The sequence below is a fragment of the Rhinoderma darwinii genome, chromosome 12 (genome assembly GCF_050947455.1).
Source record: "Rhinoderma darwinii isolate aRhiDar2 chromosome 12, aRhiDar2.hap1, whole genome shotgun sequence".
Classification (NCBI taxonomy): Eukaryota; Metazoa; Chordata; class Amphibia; order Anura; family Rhinodermatidae; genus Rhinoderma; species Rhinoderma darwinii.
Window position 1 is genome coordinate 82,483,911 of NC_134698.1, and position 27,139 is coordinate 82,511,049.

Below are 27,139 nucleotides of genomic sequence, written 5' to 3' on the forward strand. Positions count from 1 at the left end.
ATGCCAGCACATTGCCAAAAAGAAAGGGACCGTAGTACAGGTGAGGGGGTCGCTTGTCACATGACCACTTTTACCAACCCACCACTACAAGAGCTGCAGAGAGGATTGTAAGGAAACGTTGTGGACGTCACGTAAGATAAATTGAGATATTTAAATCAATAATCCTTCCAGACTACTACTACTACCACCATCATCCTTTTTTACTGAATGCAGTAGATGTTTGCATTTAAGAGACCGTCAGAATGCAGTTCAAGCTTTATTTCCATAAGACCTGATGTTTAAATCCAAGGCCATGTTCACACGCTTAACAAAAATAGTCTGTAAAATACGGAGCTGTTTCAAGGGAAAACAGACTCAGATCTTCAGCCGTTTTTTATGCATCAAGCATTTTTTTATTTATTTTTTTTACAGCACTTTTTGGAGCTGTTTTTCTATTGAGACAATGAAAAACAGCTGAAGAATTGACATGCACTTCATTTTTACAAACTGTCGCGCAAAACGAAACACCGATTTCCCCATTGAAATCAATGGGCAGATGCTTAGAGGCTTTCAGCCCCGTATTTTCAGTCGTTTTTCGTGGCGTTTACGGCCCGAAAAACGGCTGAAAATAGGCCGTGTGAACATACCCTAAACCATCTGAAATCTACATTTTGAGCATTGCTAATATGATTCTGCATTGATGTGATTTCGTTTTGATGGAGGTTATAGTTTGTGAGCTTTATACTGTGAGCTGTGAGCAGGATTTTCTAAATTCTCTATATGATATATTTGTATTCTGCTCCGTACGCACGTTCTTGCCCACCATCCTAGGCATATGTAGGGAGGATTTTCCATCTTATCACTCCTATGGTAGGCTGCGATGCTCGTCACTGTATAGGCGGACATCACCCATAGTACCACGCGTTCTATGTTTTTTACGGTATGCCTCTGCATGGAGTCGCTTAGTCTTTTGACTGGATGACTGGCGCCTTATAGATCTGTTATTTAAGAAATATCCGCTGAATGGCACCCTAAATTCAGCCATGTGAGGGTTTTTCATGTTAGAGATACAGCGCTGCTGCATACAATTACACTGCAAGCTACTAACTAATTATATCTCCCCACTTTAGGAAGATGAGAAATTTCTAACAGAATTATTTGCGCACCTCACAGATGAAGCAACAGATGATGAGAAGCGTCAGGAGCTGGTATGTAAAGCTGTTGTAAAATATATCCTACAATCTTCTCCTATACACTATATATCGCTCTGATATGTCGCTCTCGTTCTGCTCTGCTTTTCAGGTGAATTTCCTGAAAGAGTTTTGCGCTTTCTCCCAAACATTACAACCTCAGAACAGAGATGCTTTCTTCAAGACCTTGTCTAACATGGGCATTTTGCCTGCCCTGGAAGTTATTCTGGTAAGTAAAAGGGGTTCTGGACTTATACACATTTGTGCCGCATTGTTTTATTAAGTGTTAGAAACTTAAAACACCGCATTAATTAGGTTTAAAATCTGCACGGGTGGCAAGTGCAAAATCATTAGTTTAATAACCATGTGTATTTTAAATGCTGTCAGTGAATGGAATCTTTGTTTGTCAAGAGACTGAAGTCACATCCTTAGCACACGACCGTAAAAAAACCTCTAATTACGGACCCACCCCGGTTCTATTGGCCTACCGAAAGGTGTCCGTGCCGGAAAATATGGAGCGTGTCCTACTTTTCGGATTTTACGGGGAAAGTATGGGAGCACGGCACGAAAATGCGGCGCTCAGGCTGTGATTACGGGCGAGTGCATGAGGCCTTACATAGTTCTTCTTACATTGAAATAATGTTGTAAAAACTGCAAAAGCGAAGGTAATCCGCTCGGTGTTCAGCGCAGGAGAGAGATTGTGACAAACCCTAAGCTGTGAAATGTTTTAGGACTGAACAATTTTTCAGCCTCTTAAAAACCCCTTCGGGATGACGCCATTTTTGGATTTTAGTTTTTCATTCCCCGCATTCCAAGAGCCATAACTTTTTTTTTTTTTCTGTCAGTAGAGCGGTGTGAGGGCTTATTTTTTGCGGGAGGAGTTGTAGTTTCTTTTGGTACCATTTATAGTTCCATATAATGTACTACGAAACTGAAAAAAACATCTTTCTGGGCTGAAGCTGAGATTGTCTTTTAGGTTTTGTTTTTACGGCTTTCACCATGCGGTAAAAACTACAACTTCTCTTTATTCTGTGGCTCAATACAATGACGGTGATACCAAATTTAGATAGTTTTTTTGAATATATTTTACTACTTTTTATTGATAATACAATTTTTGTTTAAAAAAAAAAAAAATTTGTGTCGCCGCATTCTGAGAGGCAGAACTTTTTTTTTTTTTCTCCACCAATTGAGAGGTGTGAGGGCTTATTTTTTGTGGGACACGCTGTAGTTTTTATCGGTACCATTTTTTGGTACGTAGAACTTTTTGATCACTTTTCATTACATTTTTTTGAGAGCGAAGTTGACCAAAAAACAGCGATTTTTGGCGGTTTACTTTTTTTTTTATGGCATTCACCGTGTACATTAAATAACGCTATATTGCAATAGTTCAGTCTTTTACGGATGCAGCTATACCAATTTTTACTTTTTCTATTTTTTACATTACTCTAGGAGGGAAATTTTTTATTTTTTTTAACTTTTAATATTTTTATTTTCACTGCTAAAAACTTTTTGGGACTTTTTTGTATTTTTTTTTTTTATTTTTTTTTTACACACTTTATTAGCCCCCTTCCCAGGCGACTTGAACCAGTCTAACGTATTGCGGTATATCGTCATTTTTATAAGCTTCTGCTAAGCCCTGCCAGAGAGGCAGAGTGTAGGCAGCCCTGGGGGCCTTCATTAGGCCCCTGGGCTGCCATAACAACCTTCATCATCCCCCGATCTCAATGCCCCCCGCTGTCGCTGCCGCCCCCCTCTCCAACGCCTCAGATGCTGCAGTCGTGATTGGCCGCAGCATTAGAGGGGTTAAACAGCCAGGGACCGCGCGATCGCTGCTCCCGGCTGTTAGTCCTCGGTGTCCGCTGTAAAATACACGTCTGGGTGTGCAAAGGGGTTTATGTAAACTATTATTAATTGTTCTTTAGTTCCATAAAAGAGGTTTTTACTCGAGATTAAATGTTATCTCCTAACCACAGAATAGGTGATAACATACTGATTGGAGTGGGTCCTACCGCTGGGACCCCACCGATAACCAGAGCGAGAGACCCGTTCCTCCGAATGAATGGAGCTGCAGGTCGCGCCTGCTGCTCCATTGGTTTTCTATGATACTGACGAAGGTAGCCACTGTAATCAGCTATCTCCAGCAGTGCCATAGAGAATAAATGGATCAGCTTGGCGCATGCACCACCGACCTGCTGCTCCATTCGGAGGAATGGGACCCCCGTTCTCGTGATCGGTGGAGGTACCTGCGGTCGGACCCCCACCGATCAGCATGTTATCACCTATTCTGTGGTTAGGGGAGAACATTTAATCTTTAGACAACTTTCAGTTTCTGCACATTTGAAATACAGAGGGGTTTGAACACTTGATAAAAAATAAGCGAATGCAATAGATAACATGAGCTTACAGAACGGACTGCCACATAAGAGGAGCATGCCCTGCCCGTGAGGGCTCACTATCAATAATTGTTCCCTTTCACTAATAGCTAGTGGAGATCTTGAAAATACTGAAAACAAACTCTTCATTATCCATTAATTAAGCTTAGTGCATATAATACTAGAGAACCCCTTTGATATTATCTGTAGACCCTTACTATAATTGACTGAAGTGCCCCTTTTTTTATGTAGACAAATTGTTGCAGATATTAAGTAGTTCTAGAATATTTTACTTTTCACGCAGTCCACCACAGGATGTTACCTATACAGTGTCCTTGTCCTTTCAGGGTATGGACGATACACAAGTACGCAGTGCGGCCACCGATATCTTCTCCTACCTTGTGGAGTACAACCCATCCATGGTGCGGGAGTTTGTAATGCAGGAGTCGCAGCAGAATGATGATGTAAGTAGCATTTCTGAACTCACCTGTGTATCAATGTATGCCGAGATGACGCCTTCCTCTTCACTTTGGGAATTACAGCTTACTGTATGGAGAGTTCTGATTTTAAATGCTGCAGTAATGAAACTAACCTGTGAACCTTTCCTCTTTTCGTAGGACATCTTGCTGATTAACCTAATCATTGAACATATGATTTGTGACACTGATCCTGAGCTGGGAGGTGCCGTGCAGCTGACCGGACTGCTGAGGACTTTGGTAGATCCAGATAACATGCTGGCAACGACGAGTGTAAGAAAATGCTCTGTTCACGGATTGATTTGTGTGTGTGTGTTCTGTTACTCTGTGCGCTAGTTTCACTTCTTTGCTGTACTCTACCACCCTATTGCATAGTCCCTCTCTGGACGACTACTATATTCTGCCTCTCCATTCACATGGTCTATTCACGTCCTGTATTTTTCATCAGTTTTGGGCCTGTTCACATCACCGTTCATTTCCGTTCCGGGGTTCCGTCGGGTGAACCCCGCAATGGAAAGTGAAATTGACAGCACAGCTTCCGTTTCAGTCACCATTGATCTCAATGGTGAGGGAAACATCGCTAGTTCTTTCCGTTCGTCACCATTCCGTCTGGTTTCCGGTTTTCCGACGGAATCAATAACGCAGTCGACTACGCTATTGATTCCGTCGGGAAACCAGACGGAATGGTGACGAACGGAAAGCATTAGCGATGTTTCCATCACCATTGAGATCAATGGTGACTGAAACGGAAGCTGTGCTGTCAATTTCACTTTCCGTTGCGGGGTTCACCCGACGGAACCCCGGAACGGAAATGAACGGTGATGTGAACAGGCCCTTTGTTATCTTTGTGCCTTCATGCAGCTTTTTGTCTAGTACTAGTGGTTTTGTTTTTTTAATATTCTGTATCCTTATTTCAAGGGTATTGGGCAATTCTCGTACTTTGTTTTCATGTTGCATGATCTCAGACCTGTTATTGTGCACTATTCTTCTGCACGTTCTCTGCTGTACCCCTAAATGAGAAGTTTGTGTTGTCTGCCCTCCTTTACCATTCATTTCTCCGGCTTTAACACCATGTAATCAAACTTGTGTTTCCGTCTCATTTGCACCTTTAACACTGCATTGTATGTATGTCTATCACTGCTTGTATTCAAGAGTGTGTAACATGCTGAGCCCGGTGTGGACATTGTTGAAGTCATTAAAATAACACATTGGGAACAAAAATCTTTTTTTTTTTTTTATTTGTTTTCGTAGAAATCAGAGAAGACTGAATTCTTAGCCTTCTTCTACAAGCATTGCATGCACGTCCTCACTGCTCCATTACTGGCTAATACTACAGAGGAGAAACCCAGTAAAGGTCAGCAAGCCCAAAGGGGTATCGCCATATATTTCTCTTCATATATAGAAGCCACTGGAGAGAATGTGTTATCACTTGGCTGACACAAAAGGGTGCACTAAAGCAACCACTGCATTTTGTTAAGAAACTGCAACAACTCTGGTTGTCGCCTGTGGTCACTTTACATTTTAATATGTGCAACGACCCCAAATTAATGATCTTGGATATATACATAGCCGAATCTGTACGCAAGATCAGCTTTTTCTAAACATGTCTACTGTCAGCAAATTAATCAGATTCATGTAACAACCTTTTCGTTACTTTGCCCAGTAATACTGCAAAATAATTTTGTTTTTATCCAGTTAAAGGTTTACTTGTGTTTTATGGGCACTAAATGTAAAGTATATCAGAAAAGTTCGGAGTATCGAGCAAGTTGCTTAGAATAATAGGACGATGTGGCTTTTAGTTGCTGACTAACAACATCTACTATTCTCATAAATATTTCTTTGGCCCTTTTCAGATGATTTCCAGACGGCTCAGTTGTTGGCACTGATCTTGGAGCTGTTGACGTTTTGTGTCGAACATCACACGTATCACATAAAGAACTACATCATCAACAAGGACATCCTGCGCAGAGTGCTGGTACTTATGTCCTCATTGCACTCTTTCCTTGCCCTGTGTGAGTACCTTAGACACCTTCTCACTATGATCTGATCTCTTGTGGTGCCAGCGCAGTACCAGCTGCTTACGAGATGTTATGCCACGGTATTAGGCGGATCTTCTGCTGTACGTGGTGAAGGCATCCATTGTTTACTGGGCCAGTATGCATTAAAATGCAGCCAATTACATCTATTGGAAACTAGTAACGATCTAGTGAATTGGTAGGTTTAGATTTGAGTTGCTTCTACTCTAATTGTGGCAGTGTCATTGGTGGTGGAGAAAGTAACGCCATGTGTTACACCATTGAAAACTACTCTGGCATTAGCCCGGTAACATTTTGAATCTGGTTAGGCGTGCAGCGCCTCTATTAATATTTCAATATTGTTTTTACAGGCGCCCTGCGGTTCATGCGGAAAATAGTTGGTCTGAAGGATGAATTCTACAACAGATATATAGCGAAGAGCTTCCTGTTGGAGCCTGTGGTTAAAGCATTTCTCAATAATGGTTCTCGGTATAACCTTCTAAACTCTGCCATCATTGAGATCTTTGAATATATCCGAGTGGTGAGTACTGTGTTTTATTGGATGAATTCAATATTTGATACGGACACACTTTAGTGGTATATACACGTGTATTTGTTTAATGGTGAAAATATATGACAATACATGTCTCTTCCCAGGAGGATATCAAATCATTAACGGCTCATGTCATTGAGAATTACTGGAAAGCGTTAGAGGATGTGGATTATGTCCAAACATTCAAAGGACTCAAATTGCGATATGATCAGCAGCGTGAAAGACAAGACAACCCCAAACTTGACAGGTTTGTGTCTGAGAGCTTCTAGTTAAATTGATTAAATAATAAGTGCAGACCTGGTTATCACGGCTACCTGCAGTTATTCTATCTTCTGATTTACTCTTGCATTGGTCCAGCATTCAGAAACCTACCGGCAGGGGAGAATCTGTTGCAAACTTACACCAGAACTGTCATGACTGCATTTATGAAAGATGGTGACAGTCCATACCCAGTAATACTTGAGTGGCCTTACACCGCTATAATATTTCAAGTTAAACTATGTTTGGAATGCGTTACTTACAAATGTTATACGTATAGCCCTGGTCTAGGAGGAAGGGTATGGGCATCTCAATCACTGCTTCCCCCAGTAACAATAGAATTCAAATTTGAATGAATCCACGCTAGATTTTATCTGTGTAACGCGCTCAATCTGTGTTGTGCTGACATATCGTTAATTGTTGACAATTATGACAGCCGGGCTTCTGCTTTAACGGTAGCGATCTACTTAGATCGCAGCCACTTAACCTGTTAAATGCTGTGGCCAATAGCGGCCGTGGCATTTAACTTGTTTACAGCGGGAGCGAGCTCCCTCTCTCACTCGTCGGCAGCCCGCAAATGGAATCGCGTGCCTCCGATGGGGTGTCATGGCAGCCGAGGGCCTAATAAAGGCCCCCAGGCCTCCTCTAGTTATATACCTATACCTAATAGATTGCCTGTCAGGTTTACACTGACAGGCAATAATGCTCTGGTATACGAAGTATACCAAAGCATTATAGAAGCGATCTAAAGATCGCATCGTAAAGTCCCCTAGTGGGACTGAAAAAATAAGTAATTCATGTTAAATAAAAATGATTAATAAAGATTACAGTTAAAAAAAAAAAAAAAAAAGTGTAAAAAAGAAATAAAAGTACACATGGTATCGCCGCGACCGCAATGACCCAAATAATGAAATTAACTTGTAATTTAAACCGCTCGATAAATGACGTAAAAAAATGTGCAAATTTTTTTCCCATTGCCCCCCCAAAAAAGTCATAAAAGTTACTCTAAGACCCATGTACCCCAAAACAGTTCCAATCCAAACTACACCTCGTCCCGCAAAAAACAAGCCTACATTGACGGAAAAATAAAAAAAATGACGGCTCATGGAAAGCGATGATGCAAAAATAATTTTAGTTCAAAAGAGTTTTTATTCTGCAAAAGTCGTAAAACATAAACTATACATATGTGGTATCGCTGTAATCGTACCGACCCATAGAATGAAGGTACATGTTATTTATGCCGCACAGTGAATGGCGTGAATTTAAAACTCATAGAACTAGGGCAGAATTTCCGGGGTTTTTTCTATTCACCCCCCCCCCAACAGAAAGTTAATAAAAGTTAATCAAAGAATATGTACCCCAAAATGGTGCCATTAAAAAGTACAACTTATCCCGCAAAATACAAGTTCTCATTACAACTATGTGGACGGAAAAATAAAAAAGTTATAGCTCTTTGAATGTGACGATGGAAAAGCGTAAAAAGTAGCATGGTCGTTAAGGCCTAAAATAAGCTGGTCACTAAGGGGTTAAAGTTATTGCCAGTCCACCCAATAATTCCCTCCTGGAGTGATGGAACCGACTCCTAAAATCTGCAGTCGTTTGTCCATCTCTGCTGAAAGTAGATTTAAGATTCACAACTCCACTTAACTGGTTCCCGACCGCTGGCTGTGTTTTTACGGCCAGCGGTCAGGGACGGGTCCTTAAAACCCGAGCCATAGACTTTTTACGGCTCGGGTTTTAACTTGCTGCCCGAGCGATCGGGCAGCTGAATGTCGGGTCTCCGGCTGTCAGTGACTGCCGGGGACCCTGAGCTGAGGATAGAAGCAGCTTTCGCTGCTTCTGTCTTCTCCGATCTCTTTTACACAGCGCTCAATGAACGCGGTGTATAGGAATAGACAGCAGCAGCGGCGCTGTCTCTATTCCTCCCGGTGATCATGTGACTGGTCACATGATCGCCGGGTGCCGTTAGTGACAGACTGATGCTGGGTCCAACTAGACCCAGCAGAGCCCTATTAGTGACAATCGTCACTATGAGAGGGCTGATTTCCCTGCTGTGCAGCTCCAGTTACAGGGGAAAAGCATGATGTAAAAGAAAGAAAATAAATATATAATGTTCCCCAAAGGTCTTTTTTGACCTTTGAGGGACAGACCATAGTAATAAAAAAATAGTAAAGTGCAAAAAAATTTTTATAATACACATAAAATACCCACCCCAAAAAAAAACTTCCCCGTCCCCCGCCAGTCATTGTAATGCTGGCATTGACCAAGTTACCCTAATATAGACATGTAATATATTAAAATTTACGGTAGACAATGACTATCTATTTTAGGGTAAAACTATGTTATTACCAAAAAAAAAATAGCTGAAACTTAAAGCTTATGTTTTTACTATTATTTTCAAACTTTAAGAATAAAAATTCTAAAATAGCAAAAAGGATGTGTTTAAAAAAGAAACCTGCATTGTCTACGGAAAAAAACTTCGCAAAAATCACGTCGTTAGCCCAACAAATAAAAAAGTTATAGCCATTTAACGAACACGTGCTAAAAAGGGCGAAACGGTGCCTGGTCCTGAAGGCTCAAAATAGCCCGGACCTGAACTGGTTAATAGTGAATAATTTCTATTATTGGAGATTTTGAGCATCGTACGTACAACCTCCTCTCCCCGAGATGCTTTTAGACTATACTTGATGTACCGTATTTTGCACTTCGAGCTGTGGCTGAGAAATAATTGTTAGAAATCAGGAGTTTGACGCATTTCACCTGCTCAGCTCTTGCCAATTCTCTCGTCTTCACAGGATTAATTACATCTGTGAACAAAATTTGTCAGACACACAATGATTTAGTTTTTATTTGCTGTCTCTGCAGCATGCGGTCCATCCTCAGGAATCACCGGTACCGGAGAGACGCGCGCTCTATAGAAGATGAGGAAGAGATGTGGTTTAACACCGACGAGGATGACATCGAGGATGGAGATCCGCTGGTGCTTCCGACTGACAAAATAAAGAGCAATGATGATCTGATGGATCCCATCAGCAAGTTCATGGAGAGAAAGAAATGTAAGTATATGTGGTTTGAAATTCAGAACACTCATTCCATTTATTTGGGTGGAGAGGAGACGATATATTCATCAAGGTCACTCGCTGATCTGTATTAGTAACTTTCAACTTGGCAAAGAATGAATTGGAGCATGGACCGTTCAGACAGGGCTTTCAAGTATTTGCTCCAATTCGTCTGGTCTCGTTTGGCTCTTCTCGAGTGGAAGAAAAATGATGTGACCGATTTATCAAAGAAGGCTAACCTAGGTCTGTCACAACCTATGCCAATAAAGTAGCCCAGCTTTAGAGGGGTTGTCCGGGCACAGACCGGTTTTTCATTCTGATGACCTAGCCACAGCATAGGCCATCAGTATATGATCGGTGGTGTTTCGACCCGGACCCTGCCCCGGTGAGCTGTTTCGGCTGCCTCCGGGCACCAAGTGTTATGCAGTGTTAAGTGCCGGAAGCGGATTGCTCTGTACACTGCACAGCGGCCCTGCTGCAGATTTGGTACTTTGCTCCTATTCACTTGAATACTGCAGCTAGGCTGCTATAGTGTGACCGGAGCCATCTTCTTCCGGCAAGGACATCCGGTGTCCGGAGGCAGCCTGAACAGCTGATTGGTGCGGGGTCCAGGTGTCGGACCCCCACCGATCATATATTGATGACCTATCCTGTGGAAAACTGCCCCATGCCTGGACAACCCCTTTTAACTTAGAAATTGGCTAAAATGACCCCTATTTTGATAAATACAGCCATTGTCTGACAACCTTTTCGTTGTTAGTCTTCCACATCATGTAGCTACCAACAGGAAACCTGATGTAAAGTCTTTGGATTGCAGTATGGGTGCCCTGTTTAGCCTGCAGAGTCTTGGTGATATTCGCTCATAAAGTATGTGATGACATTTGAACACTTCATGTTCTGTAATTCAAGGGAAGCAGCCCAAGGTTTACAAAAGCTTTTCCCTCTTACCGGTATTAGTTGCAGTATATACAATATAAAGGAGAAATGTCATTCTGTGGGACGTGTTATGAGACTCTTATTTCAGCACAATGGCCTGAACCAGTTCTTTCCCTGAACGCTCCGGAGATGGCATCTCTATCGCTGCAGCCGCTGTCTCTAATGGCTATTTTTAATTTGCAGTGAAAGAATGTGAAGAAAAAGAGGTTCTTCTAAAGACCAATCTCCCTGGCCGCCAAAGTTCAAGTTTTAAACTTTCCTTTTCTGGAGGAACAAAGACAAATCTCACCAACCAATCAACAGCGAGCAGCTTACCGCGTTCACCAAGTCCTCCCGGATCTCCTGGTTCTCCCGGTTCCCCTGGATCCGTTTCCAAAAGCACACCCCAGACGGCAGCTATTACTACAAAGGTAATTATAGCGATACAGAATGAACGCCGACTGACCTGTCAGTCCAACACTGAGTATTGGGGATGTTTGCCAAGTCTGGTGCACCGTCCATCATGTAGGGGCTTCAAAAATATGCATTTATTTAAAGAAAACTGATGAAAATATATTGCTAAATCTCCCGCTGCGCATCTGAAACTAGACGGTTTAGCGGCAAACCTTTCAGTATAGAGAAAATATCCGTGTTATCGTAACCATATAAAATGTTTCATTTATTTACAGGGAGATCAAGGTGGAATCATTGTTAACCTCTTAACGCCGAAGGACGGATATATCCGTCCTCAGCAGCTGCTAGTTCGCACAGGAGGACGGATATATCCGTCCTGTGATGGCGCGGGTACTGCCAGTGTACCCATGCGATCAGCGGCAGGAGCACGGCTGTTATACACAGCCTGGCTCCTGCTGCAACTGCCGGAATCGAAGCGTGCTCCGATTCCGGCAGTTTAACCCATTAAATGCCGCTGTCAATAGTGACAGCGGCATTTAATGTGTTTGACAGAGGGTCGCTGTCGGGTTTCCATGACAGCCGGGGGTCTATCAAAGACCCCCAGGTCTGTCTTCCGCAACTGCCTGTTAGGCGATGCCGTAGGCATGACCTAACAGGTTGCCTGTCAGTTTTACTAAGTATACCAAAGTATTATATATGAGATCGGCACATCGCATAGTGAAGTCCCCTGGTGGGACTAAAAAAAAAATATGTCAATCAGTTAAATAAAGTTTGTGAAAAAAATAAATAAAATTTACAGTGAAAATCAAATAAAACTAATTTTTTTGCCCAAAAAGTGGTTTTATTTAGTAAAAGTGTCAAAACACATCACACATATATGGTATCCCCGCGATCGTAACAACTTGACCAATAAAATGAACACATTAATTAAACCGCCGGATGAACGGCGTCCAAAAAAAACGCAAAAAACAACGGCAAAATTCGCTATTTTCTCCCATTCCCCCCATAAAAAATTAAATAAAAATTAATCTAAGTCCTATGTACCCCAAAATAGTACTAATGAAAACTACATATTGGCCCGCAAAAATCAAGCCCACGTACGGCCACATCGACGGAAAAATAAAAACGTTATGCCTCTTGGAACGCGGCGATGCAAAAACAAGTAATTTTTTTCTAAAAGGCTTTTTATTGTGCAAACGTAGGAAAAACATATAAAACCTTTACATATTTGGTATCCCCGTAATCGTACCGACCCATAGAATAAAGTGAACATGTTATTTACGCTGCATAGTAAACGGCGTAAACTTATAACGTGAAAATCAATGCTGGAATAGCTGCTTATTTTCAATACTCTCCTAAAATAAAGTTAATAAAATTTAATCAATATGTTATAAGCATCTAAAAATGGTACAATTACAAAATACAACTCGTCCCGCAAAAAACAAGCCCTTATACGGCGATGGCGATGGAATAAAAAAAAAAATTATGACTCTTGGAATGCGACCGTGAAAAAACAAAAAATAATCCTTGGTCATTAACGTGCAAAATGGCCCGATCATTAAGGGGTTAAAGTGAGTGTGATCCTTTTTTATAGATGAAGCTGATTTAGGTGGCAATACACATTAGATCTATGTCGGCTGAACCCGCCGATTTCAGTGGGATTGGCAGACCACCTAATGTGTATGGCCGCATCCTAACTCCCGGGGGAGAGAAGGCTCAGGCTGTTCAATTTCAACATACCCGATCCTTTTGTTTGTATGGAGATCGGCCACTGCAAAATGAGTCTGGCAGCAGCTTTCCCCGTATATTGAAAATGCATGCGTTCTTGGCCGAGCCATGCATCATTTCCCAGTTCTCAAAATACATCCCACCGCCATTCTTTACACTGCTGGCTGCTTTTAGGGAACCGGAAAACTAAAATATTACAAAGTGACTTTTTCTTTTGTTTCATGACTATTAATCCACTTTAATAATAAAAATGTATTTAAGGTTCTCAGGCAGACTGATCAGCTATAATTTTATGGTATTATTGATTTTTCCCAGGGAGGCCTTGTGGGACTAGTAGACTATCCAGATGATGATGAGGAAGAGGATGACGAAGAAGAGGAGGAAAATGAAGAGACTCTACAACTCAGTAAGAAAGCAAGGCTTGGCTCTTAATACCAGCAATTTGTTTGGACAAATCCCATCAAACAACTGATCTCCCACAACAACAGAAAATCCACCGCAGCCGGGCACACCGCGCTGTGAGCAAATCTGACACAAACCAACATGTAGATATCTGCTCATAAGTGCCAATTCCCAGGAGCACGAGGGAGGGAAGACATGACATTTGGAAAGGACTTAGACGCCTTGTACTCTCCCGCAGACCACACATTGCCCGTTTCTCAGGGAAGGAAAAAAAAAGTCAAAAAATAAAATAAAAAGCCAACAGGGCAGGAGTTTCTAGTTGAACTCTCGATTGGCTGGTCAGATGCTCCAAAGCTTAAAGCAAGAGGAGGAGAGATGGCGCCGTTCAGGAGAGGAAAGACTGCAGCTACACACACACACAATGGATGCCAGCACTTCTGATGGGTGGAACGTTTCTGCCTATATAGGATTCACACATCCTGAACATTATTATTTTTTTTTGTCATTACATTTGCCACAACAGGTTTTAAAAGAAGCCCTCGGTGGGGTGAGCCGATTCAAAAAAAAAATTTCCCTTTTCTCTATACGTTTTTTTTGTTTCCACCTCGATTTCCCCCCCGTATGCCCTTAAACTGCAGCTTTCATTTGAAGGTGTAGGGGAAAATCTCAACCCCATCTTGATTAAAAAAATATGAGTGGAATTCTAGATGTGGTCACCTCGTCATGATTTGTATCATTTTGTATTCCTTTTTTTCCCCCCACCCTGGGTGTATGCTGAGTTGTTGAATCTATATTTGGGACCATTAAATTTTTTTCATGTACTATGATTCCTCTTGTGATGGTTACGTGCTTTCCACTGGTCGTCGGTGGCCGAGGATTGGATGTGGAGGAACGGAAATGAATGAATAAGGTTTGTCTAAATCGCGCACCTCCGAGCAGTTGACGTTCGGGATGTACACGCCGCTCCATCCACCGCCTTCAATTTTACTTTTTTCTTCCTATCTGTTCATCTTTTGCAACCAGTAGACACAGGAACATCACAGCCAATCCCATTGATTACAGTAGGGTTTGGTTTTGCACGATTTTTTTTCTAAAGGTGCGCAAGACAAGAAAAAGTGGGAGAGATTTACTAAGCGAAGTGTGTCAAAAAACTAGTGTACAAGCTTTGCGCCAAATTTATCCTTTGCTTTTAGACACTTTTTGCACCTAGTTTTGAAAGTGTCCAGAAAAAGTAATTTGCACCAGATTTATTAAAAGCGTGCACCTTTTTTTTTTTTTTTTTTTAGAACGGAATGTGGATGTAAAGTATGAGAAAGAGGTGGAGTAAGGGAACAAAAAGTGTCTAACAAGATGCACCAAATTTATCACGCAGCGTTCACCACTGTGATAAATCTGCCTGGTCTAGTCTTTCACTGTCTAACTTTACGACATTAATAAATTCTATGGATGGATATTCCTCAGGCGAGAAAAGCAACATTTGGCCCTGTTCACATGGAGTTTTTTGCAGGCGGAAAAATCTGCCTCAAAATTACTTCCGGCTGTTTGCCGCGTTCTTTGGCCGCGGCCAAAAAACGCAGCGAAAACCACTCTCTGCTCCCCCATTGATGTCAATGGGAGGTCAGAGACGGAAACGCCCGAAGATGGGGCATGTCGCTTAAAAATGCCTCTGACTCCCACTGAAATCAATGAGAAGCGATTTTGTGCGTTTTTTTGTAACAGTTTCCGACGTGTCAAAGACAGCGCCAAAATACTCAGTGTGAACTACCCTTTAGGCCCTGCTCACATGGAGTTTTTTGCACGCCGTTTGCCGCGTTTCTCTGCCTCCCATTGATGTCAATGGGAGGTCAGAGACGTAAACGACTAAAGATAGGGCGTGTCGCTTGTTTTTCCCCACGAGCCGTTTTTACAGCTCGCGGGGAAAAAACGCCTCCGCCTTCCATTGAAATCAATGGGAGGCGGTTTCTGCGTCAAACTGTGTGAACAGGGCCTTAGGGTATTTTCCCACACAGTTTTTTGCAAGCAGAAAACTCTGCCTCAAAATTTCTTCAGGGATGCGTTTTTTGCATTAAAAACATTTGCCAAGAAAACTCGGGGTGAACTAGGCCTTAAAGGTCTTTTAGTCTAAGGCCCTATTCACACAACCGGAATTCCCGGCCGTGTGATGGACGTTTTTTTTGAATGGCCGCAGTAGGAACAATCGACCCCAAATTGGGCTATGTAAACCGGGCCGTCAAAAAAAAAAATAAAATAATGGTGCATGCCCTATTTTCGGATGTTCTCCCGGCCGCACGGCTCCCATAGAAGTCTATGGGGCAGTGTAAAGCACGGCTGTCACTCGGATGTGATCTGAGTGACGGCCGAGCTTTCTGACGCTCGTTCGCTCTCCTCCTCCCCACAGTTCGAAGGGCATGTGAGGAGGAGGAGGAGGGTATTTTTTTGCTCCCTGTAGGAGCGGAATCCCTGGCCACAGCTTTGGCAATGCTGTGGCCAGGGATTGGGGATTCCGCTCCAGGAGAAGTCCCTGACTTCAATGTCCATATATGTACATTGAAGTCAGGGACTTCTCCTGGAACAGTCCCCTACAGTGGCGCAATCTACAGAAAGGTAGGGGGAGGCTGCCATCTATGGGGTGGAGATGCTATGTAAAAGGGTGCGGTGTAGAACTACCTGGGGGGGCTGTGTGGCACTACCTACAGGCGGGGTGGGGGCTGTGTGGCACTACCTACAGGCGGGGTGGGGGCTGTGTGGCACTACCTACAGGCGGGGTGGGGGCTGTGTGGCACTACCTACAGGCGGGGTGGGGGCTGTGTGGCACTACCTACAGGCGGGAGCTGTGTGGCACTACCTACAGGGCAGGGGCTGTGTGGCACTACCTACAGGGGGGGGGGGGGGCTGTGTGGCACTACCTACCTACAGGGGGGGGGGCTGTGTGGCACTACCTACCTACAGGGGGGGGGGGCTGTGTGGCACTACCTACAGGGGGGGGCTGTGTGGCACTACCTACAGGGGGGGGCTGTGTGGCACTACCTACCTACAGGGGGGGGGGCTGTGTGGCACTACCTACCTACCGGCGGGGTGGGGGCTGTGTGGCACTACCTTCAAGGGGGAAGAATAAAGTGAACAAAAATTGGACCAACAGAACGGCGCTGCTAAACTGAATTAAGGATGATCAAGGTAATAGAAATAGTTTATTATAAGGGCTACGCGTTATGACATCGAACCAATGTCTTTATCAGGCGATCGTGATTCTCCAGAGAAATGTTCATGCCGCTGAGATAGATATATAGATGTGTATCTCTTTAGCCGTGCTTTTTCTGAAATTACATACTGTATATTTAAGAAGATGAATATTTTCAGTTATGGAGTATAAATAAAAGGGGATGTCCGCAGAGAGAATACTGCTACAAAACTAGTCCTGCTCACACAGCTGCTGCTTGATATTGTGTATCCATGTATGTACGACTGAAGGACAGGTGGGAGATTTACGCTGCTGCTGCGTTTAAGTCACAGAAGATTACATAGGCTGGATACAATTGTAACAAACTCAGCTGTGAGCAGGACTGTCAGAATGAGTTTTAGAACATTTCTATTCTCTGACAGCAAGCAAAGAAGGAAAAGAAATTGAAAACCAAAATATATTACTGCTTGAAGAGGAGAAACCAGGACCGCACATCCACAATATTAATCAATGAACTTGAGGTTCTTAGTTAACATTTTGATCAAATTGTATAAGGCCACTTCACGGCGACCTCTGATAAGTGGGTCCCTACTCTATTGGATGCAGCGCCGCATGGCAGTGCCTGTAACCACAATACCGCACCCGCAGAGCGAGCATCCCAGAGGCCCAAAAACACCCCTGCTGCCAGGCCAAGCCACCTTGGCTCTGGTCCATGTCCCCCCACAAGTGCAGCACCACAACAAGTGAAAAGATGGAATGAACTCCCCTTTAGATGCGCCCCTAGTGGCCAACTGAGAGTAGAAACACTGATGAGGTCATTTCGCCATGCGCTGCTGCAACCAATAAAGTAGGGACTCGCTTATCGGAGGTCGCCGTGGAGTGGCTTATACAATTTGAACAAAATGTTATCTGAGAACCTCTATGTTCATTGACTGATATGGTGGATGTGCGCTCCTTCGTTTCTCCTCTTCAACCAGTACAAATTATATCCGTTACAAAACTTTCATTTACAAAAACCGGATGTTCTATTTTTTAGAATGTTGTTTGTTTTTGTTTTTTTAAAGTTTGCACCCATCTCGAAGGTTTTTTTGCAGTTGGCATCAAATTAGGTTGGGGTTCACCATGGTGTATTTGTTGTGGACGACAACAACCAAGTACAGTGCTAGTGCTGTGTGTGAATGGGTGTTCATAACATCTCTCTATTTTCCACATTATTGATAAACGTGCCCTATTGTGGAGTAATTCAGTGCCTGCAAGCAGATCTTGCGGTGACCGCTGCTTCTTAGAGTGGGGGGAGATGTATAAATGCAAATGGTAAGGTACGTTCTATAGATGAATGTCCCGCAGACCCCACCCACACAGGCTTCATAAATATTGAGCTCGGCTTTAGGCCATATTTATGAATTATACCAGAAATCTGGCGTAAACTTGGTAAATCTGCCCGGAACGAGACGTGTAAACCGGATAAACGAGCCCAGACTGGCAGAAACTGCGCACACTGTATGATCAATTTGGTGCATCTTGCTAGACCTGTTACACGCTTATCTCTTTCTTACGCCGCCACTTATCTGGCGTACTTTACACCAGAATTAGTCAAAGAAATGTCGCTCGCTGTTAATAAATCTGGTGAATTTTGTGACTCCTGAGCCGCGTCCCTTTTTCTAGACGCTTCAAAACTGTCGAGGAAGCTGCAAATCGTGTCCTAAATACATAAATTTGGCGCAGACCATGTGTGCCACTTTTTTTGGCGCATTTTGTTTGGTAAATCTCCAGGTTTTCATAAGCGGCTGGCTGTGTGTGCCCGGCAGTGGCCTCTGAGACCTGCTCTCTGGGCATGAAGTTCTGCACATAATACAAACTAAAAAGGGACCATGTCACGTGTGCAGGCAGGGACGCCGGGGCTGCGGCCTGCAGAGCGAGCGCTCGTTAATGTGGCCTCTTTATTAAGACTTGTGTATGTTGCTAGGAGATGGCGGGGGGACGGTGAACTATGTACATACCACATCTACACAACACTTGCAGACCCTTCCTCCTAAAGATCACTGTCATTGTTAAAACTTCTTCACTTGTTTGCACAACTTCAACAATAACCAGGAATGGCGTGTAACAAATACAGGACGGTGACATCAGACGTGATTCCATGAGAAGTCGCAACTTAACTGGTTATTATGTCTAGAAACAAAGCGGTGCAACCCGCTAATGTCGAGTATTTTATGGAAAAGTCTGAGTAGCCCCGTGGCATCTGCCACCATGTTAAAGCCGGGGCTACACCTAGTATGACAGATTGATTTTAACTCTTGAGTGACCGCTGCGGTCCAAGATTGCATGCAACTTAAAGTGCAGCTAAACGTTTGACAAACTTCTGACATGTCAGAAGTTTGTATCGGTGGGGGTCCGAGCACTGAGACCCCCACCAAACGCTAGAATGAAGCCGCTGAAGGTCTCGTGTGAGCGCTCAGCCGCTTCATGTCTGTTCGGCTTTTATCGGAAATAAATGTATCGGTGTACGGAGTCATTACAAAGTCTATGAGCTCGTGCTGCGATACATCGGCCTCCCGGAAAAAGCCGAACAGACACGAAGCGGCTGAGAACTCACACGAGACCTTCAGCTGCTTCGTGCTAGCGTTTGGTGGGGGTCTCAGTGCTCGGACCCCCACCAATCCAAACTTCTGACATGTCACTATGACATGTCAGAAGTTTGTCAAACATTTAGCTACAGTTTAATGTATTTATTTAGGCTGTAGCTCAAAAGTTGAAATCAGTAAGTGGGCGCTACAACAGTCTAGTCGTGGCGTTGCGGTCCTTGCCGTGGTCCCACTACTCACAAATAACCAAGATTTATTGTGTTCACCTTACATGCTTCATTAGAAAAGGTTTCCTTTTTTGCTTTGCTGTTCCAATTCCAGCTATGAACAAATAAATATGTGGATGAAACCAGGACTACAACTACCATCAAGTTCTGTCCGGCTGAACCCGAATGCCTTTTATCAGCCGTTTCAACCTTGAACCCGAGTAATGTGAGACTGACTGGTTGATGCGATTCTCTGCCTGACAACCCAATGGAAGAGACACTGGTAGTTACAATGTTTCCCTGGCAACCAGACTTGTCAGTCAGGACTCTGCTCTAGCTCAAAGCTGCCAGTCCTTCTCATCCTGCATTATTAGGCCTCATTCAGACGAGCGGGTCCGTCTTGCGTCCATAAAACACGGACTGTTTTATGGTTTATATCCATGTGTTTTACGTGCATCTCATCTGTGTTTCTCCTCCGTGTTCTGGTTTCACTTTTTTTTTCTCTAAACTACTATCCAGAATAATCTGAAAGCAGTTTGCAGTTTTCTACAAATTTAGTCTGATTCCTGTTTCACATTACAGGCAGAGATTCACTCACGTCTCTGTCGTCTCTTTACAGTAAGAGAAATTGGAGGGGGAGGTATCACTATGTGGGGGGGGGGGGTCTTCTGGGTGACCGAATAAACAGCCCCTGAAAGCTAATATGGCTGACAATGGTAGATGTCAGCTACTTCCTGTCCTAGGGACTGAAGTCTGGAGTACATACAGCTGATCTTACAAGTAACCATCTGCATATCGGAGGCAGGAGCTCAGGTAAGGTCTCATTTTTGGCTTTAAGTATGTTTTAACCCTTTCTCTGCCTGTAGCATATATATAATTTTTTATTTTTTTTTGCAGGACAGATCAGCCTTTCTTTGAGTGCTGCCGGGTAATGAATATTCTCATCTCCAGAAGCCCTTAAAGCCTCAATTGCAGGTGCGGCCGGACATGGATATTAAGCATCTGCCTCAAACTACAACATCCTAAGTCTTTATCCGACTTCCTGCAGCTCTTCCAGATGCAGACGAGACAAGATAATCACAGATCATGCGGAGATTCCACCCTCTATAATGTCAGGTGTGTGGCAGAGAGCCCCAAAAACCCCAGGATATAACATATAGGGGTTAAAAAAAAATGCACAGTGCCCCCCCCCCCTGTACTAACGCTAGTTTATAATGCCCCCCCAGCACTATGTGTACCCGGCTTTACAGAACTTACAGAACCCCCCCCCCCCTGCACTAGATAGACTTTACCCAGAAATCTCCAGACTCCCCCTCTATTATCTTTATAATAAGCTTCATGTTTATACTGTAGGAGCAGCTTCGCCCACCCGCCCACCCCCACTGCCCTGACACGCACCTCCGTCTCATCCTGTCTATAATAACACAGACGGGGGACATCCTGACTTCCATGATTGTTTCCTTATGTCCGTAATAAAGTAACTTGCAGCTTCTGGGCCTCAATGTAAAATCTATACCAACCCCAAACAGTGCATAGCACGTCTATGTAGGCTGCAGAAGGGCCCCGTGGCCCCTCAGGCTGGGCACAAATGCATCCTGTGCACTCCATATAGCAGTGGTCTCCAACTTGTAGCAATCCTGTACAACATCTGAATAAATGTTACATTGTAGCGTTTCATCAGTAAAGACCAGGAAAATGTAAAGCCAAAATACATTTTGTAATTTACATCCACGTTCCCGGTCACATTGGCCACATCCACTTTCATTTATCAACACTTTTAATACATAGACTTTACCACTAGGGGTCACTGTGATCAAGATGGTTAGGAATGAAGTGGATCGTGATCACCAAACTGCTCACAAATCTCCCAGACGTGTAAGATCCTTTCACGCTTGTGTTATTTGCCGCTACAGACATCACTCAACCTTTACAATGCAAAACAGACCAGCGATATCCCTGCCGGATAAGAATACATATTCATTTTGCCATGTTTACTCGTCCATAGAAGGTGACGGTTATTAATAAATATTGAAAATTTGAGTGAATATCAAATAGACAGCGCCTGTGGTGTCGAAAGGAAACCGCGTACAAAGATAGCAATTCAGAGCTGGGTTACGGTCATACAATTATGAAAAATAGAAAACCCATTTCCATACACCCTATTAGGGAATTCTGAGTCTTTTGGGCAGAGTGGAGAGCGGTTACATAGAGCGTCTTTCTCTGTAGGACCTGTCCACTCCTTCATTACACATTGATTTAAATGGACACTGTAATGCTTCATTTCTCCTGTGGTGGCGCTGCAGGGAAACTAAACACAGTCCGGTTTCCCCATGGATTACATTTGATCGCTGGAGGTCCCAGTGATCTGAGTATTGTCGAGTGACCCTTCCAATATGTAGGGATTGTCCCTTTAAATAGCAATCCCTTAATAAATATCCGTTATTAGATTTGCTATTATCTAATGCGAGAGTTCTGAGGAACTCTGCCAGCTTGTCCGTTATAAACGCCATCGGTTATTTCTGCCAGCGCAGTCACATGACCACAACTAACAATAACAATTGACCCCTTTAATTAAATCCGGTAAAGTCTCTGGGAGACCGGCGATTGTAAAAATCTGGAACAAATGGACTTCAAATATCAAAGCTAAAATAAAAACTGGCCTTGCTGCCCATAGCAACCAATCAGAGCTCTGCTTCCATCTCTTAAACCGCTCTGGAAAAATGGCGCTGTGAATGCTTACTATGGGCCACAAAGCCAAATTTTATTCGATGCTTTTAGTATTTGAGGCCCATTGTACTACTTTCTACCATATACTAGACTAATGTTTCCAAGGCGTCGACTGATTTCGGCGTGATTTCGCCAATTTAAAGGGGTTATGTGGGGACCAAAAATAATTAGCGGTGTAGTCACTGCAGTATGTGATACACTCGCTAATATACATTCCGGTTTCCCGTCGCGCTGATTCTGAGCTTTTCATAGATTTTTATAGCGCTGGCGGGGGAGCAGAATGTATTTTCGCGAGTGTACTCACTTACTGTAGTCCGCACACTGCTAATAATTTGTTGTCCCCACAACCCCTATAACTTATGGCTTGTGTACACATAAATGCCATACCAGGGACTCATAGAGTACTGTATGGTGGTTCTATAGGGCACTGTACCTTGGTAATATGGCATGTGATGCGAATGGCACCATTTTTTTTTACATGGACTCCATATGAAGGCAGACGGAGATGGAGTAAGGGCGGATTGGTGCAAAATATAATACAGCCATGAAGCCTGCAGATGTCTTATTCCCCAGTAACATCTCACGTGGATTGTCTCTAGGCTACAACTTTTGTCCGGATGGTCGCGCAATATGGATGATACGATCCAGCTGCGTCCCCACCACTGACGGTCGACTGTAACTTTTTGTACTATCTGCAAATGTCGCAGGACACTGGAACGCTGTACAAGTCATTGGAAATTGATTGACATCAGTGCGACTTCTCTGGTGACTTTAGCGGGCAGAAAAAAGTTGGGCAACTCGCATGACTTGAAAGTGGCATAAAGCATCTTGAGGCATGTGACGCTCTCGCATCGGGCAATGCACAATAATCGTCCAGCTCCAGCACCAATCACCCGGATGAGAAATGATCTTATCTATGGAATTAGCCTCTAATTCTAATTTCCAGGACAGAACTTTTCAGGGACAGTTCACATTACCCAGGACCACCAATGAAGGCACAGGTGCAGCTCACCCAGACCCCAGCATTGTTCAAACCCCCAGCCAACCCCTTTAAACTGAATTTACCCTCCCATTGGTCAATGCAGAGTCCACCCCTCCCGCTTTGCTCTCTGATTGGTTGCCCTTGGTGCCCATCCACCTCTCCATGCTGCCTGCACAGTTGCTACCTGTAGTTAGTTGCACAGATACAGTAACAGTGAGTTGTCTGCTGCAAGACCCCCTGCACCCTGCATGTACTGGCTGCATGGGGGGCTCTGACTGACTGCACCTGAGAGCAGAGCTGTACTCAGCAGGAGGAGGAGGGTGAGGGTTGTGCCTCTGCCCCCTGCGGAGATGAGACTCTCATTGTTCAGTTACTAGCACTCCGCTCCCTCCAGGGGCACAGACAGCAGCATGGACTATTCGCCTCTACTCCGCTGCAAATAGGGCTCAAACTCCGAGGAAACCATGGATATTACTATTTCCCAGCTCCTGGACCTGTTCCTGGAGAGCCCACTGGTCACATGGGTGAGTGTCCGGCATTCTCAGGGGGTAAAGTGGTTGCTGGGGATCCCTGCCTGAGGGGAGGGTTGCTGCCCTGCGATCTGCTGCATTTGTTACTTTGTTGCTGCCCTGCGATCTGCTGCATTTGTTACTTTGTTGCAGCCCTGCGATCTGCTGCATTTGTTACTTTGTTGCAGCCCTGCGATCTGCTGGATTTGTTACTTTGTTGCTGCCCTGCGATCTGCTGCATTTGTTACTTTGTTGCTGCCCTGCGATCTGCTGCATTTGTTGCTGCCCTGCGATCTGCTGGATTTGTTACTTTGTTTCCAGTTTGTTTTTCGTGTTTACATTTAATAACTTTTTATTATTTATTTTTGCTTTTATCTAATTACAATGTATCAGCGTTTGCTGCAGGCTGGAAGTTCCAGTATTCAAAACTTCACCAAGGCAATGTAACACCCCCTTCCCCGACCACCTGCTGCTTCATTTTATTTGAACTTTTTATTTTGTTTGCTGCTCAGTATTGAACTGTCCTCCTCTGAATGCACCAAGAAGCCCCTGATTCCCCCCCCCCCCCCTACTGCCCTGCCCCCATCCAGCCTGGTTATAAAAGAATAGCATTCCTGGGGATGTGGGGGTCACAAGCAGGTGATAATATCCCTGTGAGGACATGATGGCCACTTCCTCCAGACCCAGTATAAAGTTTATAGCCCCCTGACTACCCAAACTGATAAGTGACTTGACTGCCTGTGTGCTCCAAAATACACCAACAAGTCTGTACAAGGAGGCCAGGATATCTCTCTCTCTCTCTCTATCTATCCCTCCCTTCCTTCCAGACCATTCGATTGCTAGCTCTTTGGTTTTGAAGATTCCTCTTGTAAATTGATCTGACTTAATTAAATTGAAAGAATGATGAAACCTGTCTAAAACAAAAAATCTGACCATTTAAAGGGGCCTAAGCCAGGAATCCGTTTCCAGCTATCAAAGGGGTTGTCACCCAACTTCCCTAGAGTCCTGAATGGAAATTCTGTCTAGTTATTAATTACAGGATGAGTTGCCTTATAACTAGTCAGGTATAACATGAAGGTGTAAGTAACAATCCCACTTCGAGCTGTGAGGGGGTACTATTGGGTGACGATACTATTGGTTGTCACCCAGCTTTCCCAGAAACTGATATAACTAAGAATCTGAATCAAATTTTATCAACTTGACAGAAGATGACGACTCAGGGTTTATCTTCACTGGGGGGGGTTGTGAGAGGAAATGCTCTTCCGTGTACTTGATGTCTTTTGTTGGCGTCTTGTGTATATACGGCTGAGTTGTAACTTGCCGTTACGTTGTTTCTTCTTGTACAGGCGTCCGTGTTAAGGTGGCCATACATTTAGAGGGGTGATTATCGAACGATCGTCCATCTGATGGATATTCGTTCATCCCTGTATAGATTTCAGATGATGAGCGTTATAGTCGTGCAATTGGTCCATACACATCCGATGGTATATTAAAATTACCGTCTGCAAGTGACAAACTCTCCTATGTGGGCACTGGCAGAACGATCCTTCCTGGTCACGTTAGTGACCCCTACACGTTCAACTCCTTTCGATACGTTGATGAAAATTTCCAACATGGCCGACCAGTTTTATAGAAAATTACTCGGCCATCAGTTGATTATAACGATCGTTGGCTCAATTTTCTAACCGACAATCGTCCGTTATGGTCAAAATCGTCCATCAACTTTCGTCTGGAGTTTATAATCACCGTTAGGCCGCTTTCACACAGCTCTAATATGGCCGTGTTTTAGCGTCCATGTTCACAGGACCCAGACACCCGCGGTTTTATTGAACAGAAGTTGAACCATGGGGTTCTATAATAATCTAAGTTCAGTTCCGTAGAACCGCATTGGATCCAGGTCCTGGACCGTATTACAGCCACCTGAGACCGGTCATAAGTGGATATGGACCGCTATATGGCTGTATGAAGTGCTCGACCGCCATAAATGACCGCACATGAGGTGTTGTAACCGCCTGCTGCGTCTATATCTGGGTGCGGTGACTCTTTGTGAACTGTAATATGAAACACTTCATTACACACAACAGAAATACTGGATCGCCTTTCACCTTTTTCAGATCTTCAAGTTCCCAGGGATGGGGGGGGGGGGGTTCTCCCAGGTCCAGGGAGCAATAGTCCACAGTTTAACACCCCCATCCCCCATAGGCCTGAGATAAAGATTAATTTACATGTAGCAATTATTGGAACAGGCAAAAAAAATAATGCATGTTGATAATCCAGAAAGTCTGATAATCCAGCAAAGAACTTCAATAGAAAGTGGAAAAATAGATGTTCTCTTATGTTTTGGGCTTGATAAAAGTTTCTGTTTCATGCAGAGTTTTATTACAGGTCCATTGAATGTGGCCCCACTGCTTTAGGGCCGTTTGTCCACAATGTTCTGTCCATCTATTGGCGGCTTCACCAACTGGGCCTGTATTTGGGCAGTTTTGGTGGCACGACCACACAGGGTGTAAATCTGTCATCGCAGGTGCTGCGGGGGGGGGGGGCGACCATGTCTATCAAGGGTCATGTCCCCCCCCCCCAGTGCTGTCAGACAAGTTGTAGCTGTCATCATGAGACAGGTGCTGTGAGGTTAACGGTCCTCTAGAGAGAGAGACAGAGACTGCAGAGGAGTCTCATGGGGGGGGGGGGGGGGGGGGTCTGTGGCCGCTGCTTTTGTCTCAGCTCTGGGTCACATTAACAATAACATCCTTCTCAGTTCCAAGGCTTTTGTTTGTCTGCGGAGCAGAGCCGGGAGAGTTGTGTCCTGACTGCAGAGTGAGGAATACTGTGTTCTAATGAATCCGGGCACAGAATCTAAGGTGGTTGGGATCCTCCCGCCAATTGTTGTAAATTGTAACTTAGAGACATGCTGGTGCTGACGCTGTGGTCCATTTGGTTAAGTGAACCGCCATATGTCACCTCAGATCACCAGTTTACATGCTGAAATAATCTACATAAAGAATCACTTTATAAATGCATGACATCCTGTACTGATCCTGAGATATATCCTGTATTATACTCCAGAGCTGCACTCACTATTCTGCTGGTGGAGTCACAGTGTATATACATTACTTATCCTGTACTGATCCTGAGATATATCCTGTATTATACTCCAGAGCTGCACTCACTATACTGCTGGTGGAGTCACTGTGTACATACATTACATTACTTATCCTGTACTGATCCTGAGTTATATCCTGTATTATACTCCAGAGCTGCACTCCCTATTCTGCTGGTGGTGTCACTGTGTACATACATTACATTACTTATCCTGTACTGATCCTGAGTTACATCCTGTATTATACCCCAGAGCCGCACTCACTATTCTGCTGGTGGAGTCACTGTGTACATACATTACATTACTTATCCTGTACTGATCCTGAGTTACATCCTGTATTATACTCCAGAGCTGCACTCCCTATTCTGCTGGTGGTGTCACTGTGTACATACATTACATTACTTATCCTGTACTGATCCTGAGTTACATCCTGTATTATACCCCAGAGCCGCACTCACTATTCTGCTGGTGGAGTCACTGTGTACATACATTAC

At 43.9% G+C, this 27,139-nt stretch overlaps 2 protein-coding genes across 6 annotated transcripts in view; both read left to right on the plus strand.

The window, feature by feature from the left end:
- Nucleotides 1–14,067, plus strand: part of PPP4R3A (protein phosphatase 4 regulatory subunit 3A) — a 33,921-nt gene extending 19,854 nt beyond the window's left edge. Inside the window, exons 5-15 of the mRNA XM_075844338.1 lie at nucleotides 1,110–1,187; nucleotides 1,282–1,398; nucleotides 3,889–4,005; nucleotides 4,159–4,290; nucleotides 5,269–5,371; nucleotides 5,871–6,029; nucleotides 6,404–6,573; nucleotides 6,690–6,832; nucleotides 9,709–9,899; nucleotides 11,022–11,248; nucleotides 13,275–14,067. Coding sequence (XP_075700453.1) covers nucleotides 1,110–1,187; nucleotides 1,282–1,398; nucleotides 3,889–4,005; nucleotides 4,159–4,290; nucleotides 5,269–5,371; nucleotides 5,871–6,029; nucleotides 6,404–6,573; nucleotides 6,690–6,832; nucleotides 9,709–9,899; nucleotides 11,022–11,248; nucleotides 13,275–13,391 — 1,554 coding nt within the window. The 3' untranslated portion in view covers nucleotides 13,392–14,067. The remainder of the gene's footprint in view (nucleotides 1–1,109; nucleotides 1,188–1,281; nucleotides 1,399–3,888; nucleotides 4,006–4,158; nucleotides 4,291–5,268; nucleotides 5,372–5,870; nucleotides 6,030–6,403; nucleotides 6,574–6,689; nucleotides 6,833–9,708; nucleotides 9,900–11,021; nucleotides 11,249–13,274) is intronic.
- Nucleotides 14,068–23,245: 9,178 nt separating this feature from the next.
- Nucleotides 23,246–27,139, plus strand: part of CCDC88C (coiled-coil domain containing 88C) — a 61,588-nt gene continuing 57,694 nt past the window's right edge. For all 5 annotated transcript variants that reach the window (XM_075844330.1, XM_075844331.1, XM_075844332.1 and 2 more), the window contains exon 1: nucleotides 23,246–23,563. In XM_075844330.1, coding sequence (XP_075700445.1) covers nucleotides 23,504–23,563 — 60 coding nt within the window. In that variant the 5' untranslated portion in view covers nucleotides 23,246–23,503. The remainder of the gene's footprint in view (nucleotides 23,564–27,139) is intronic.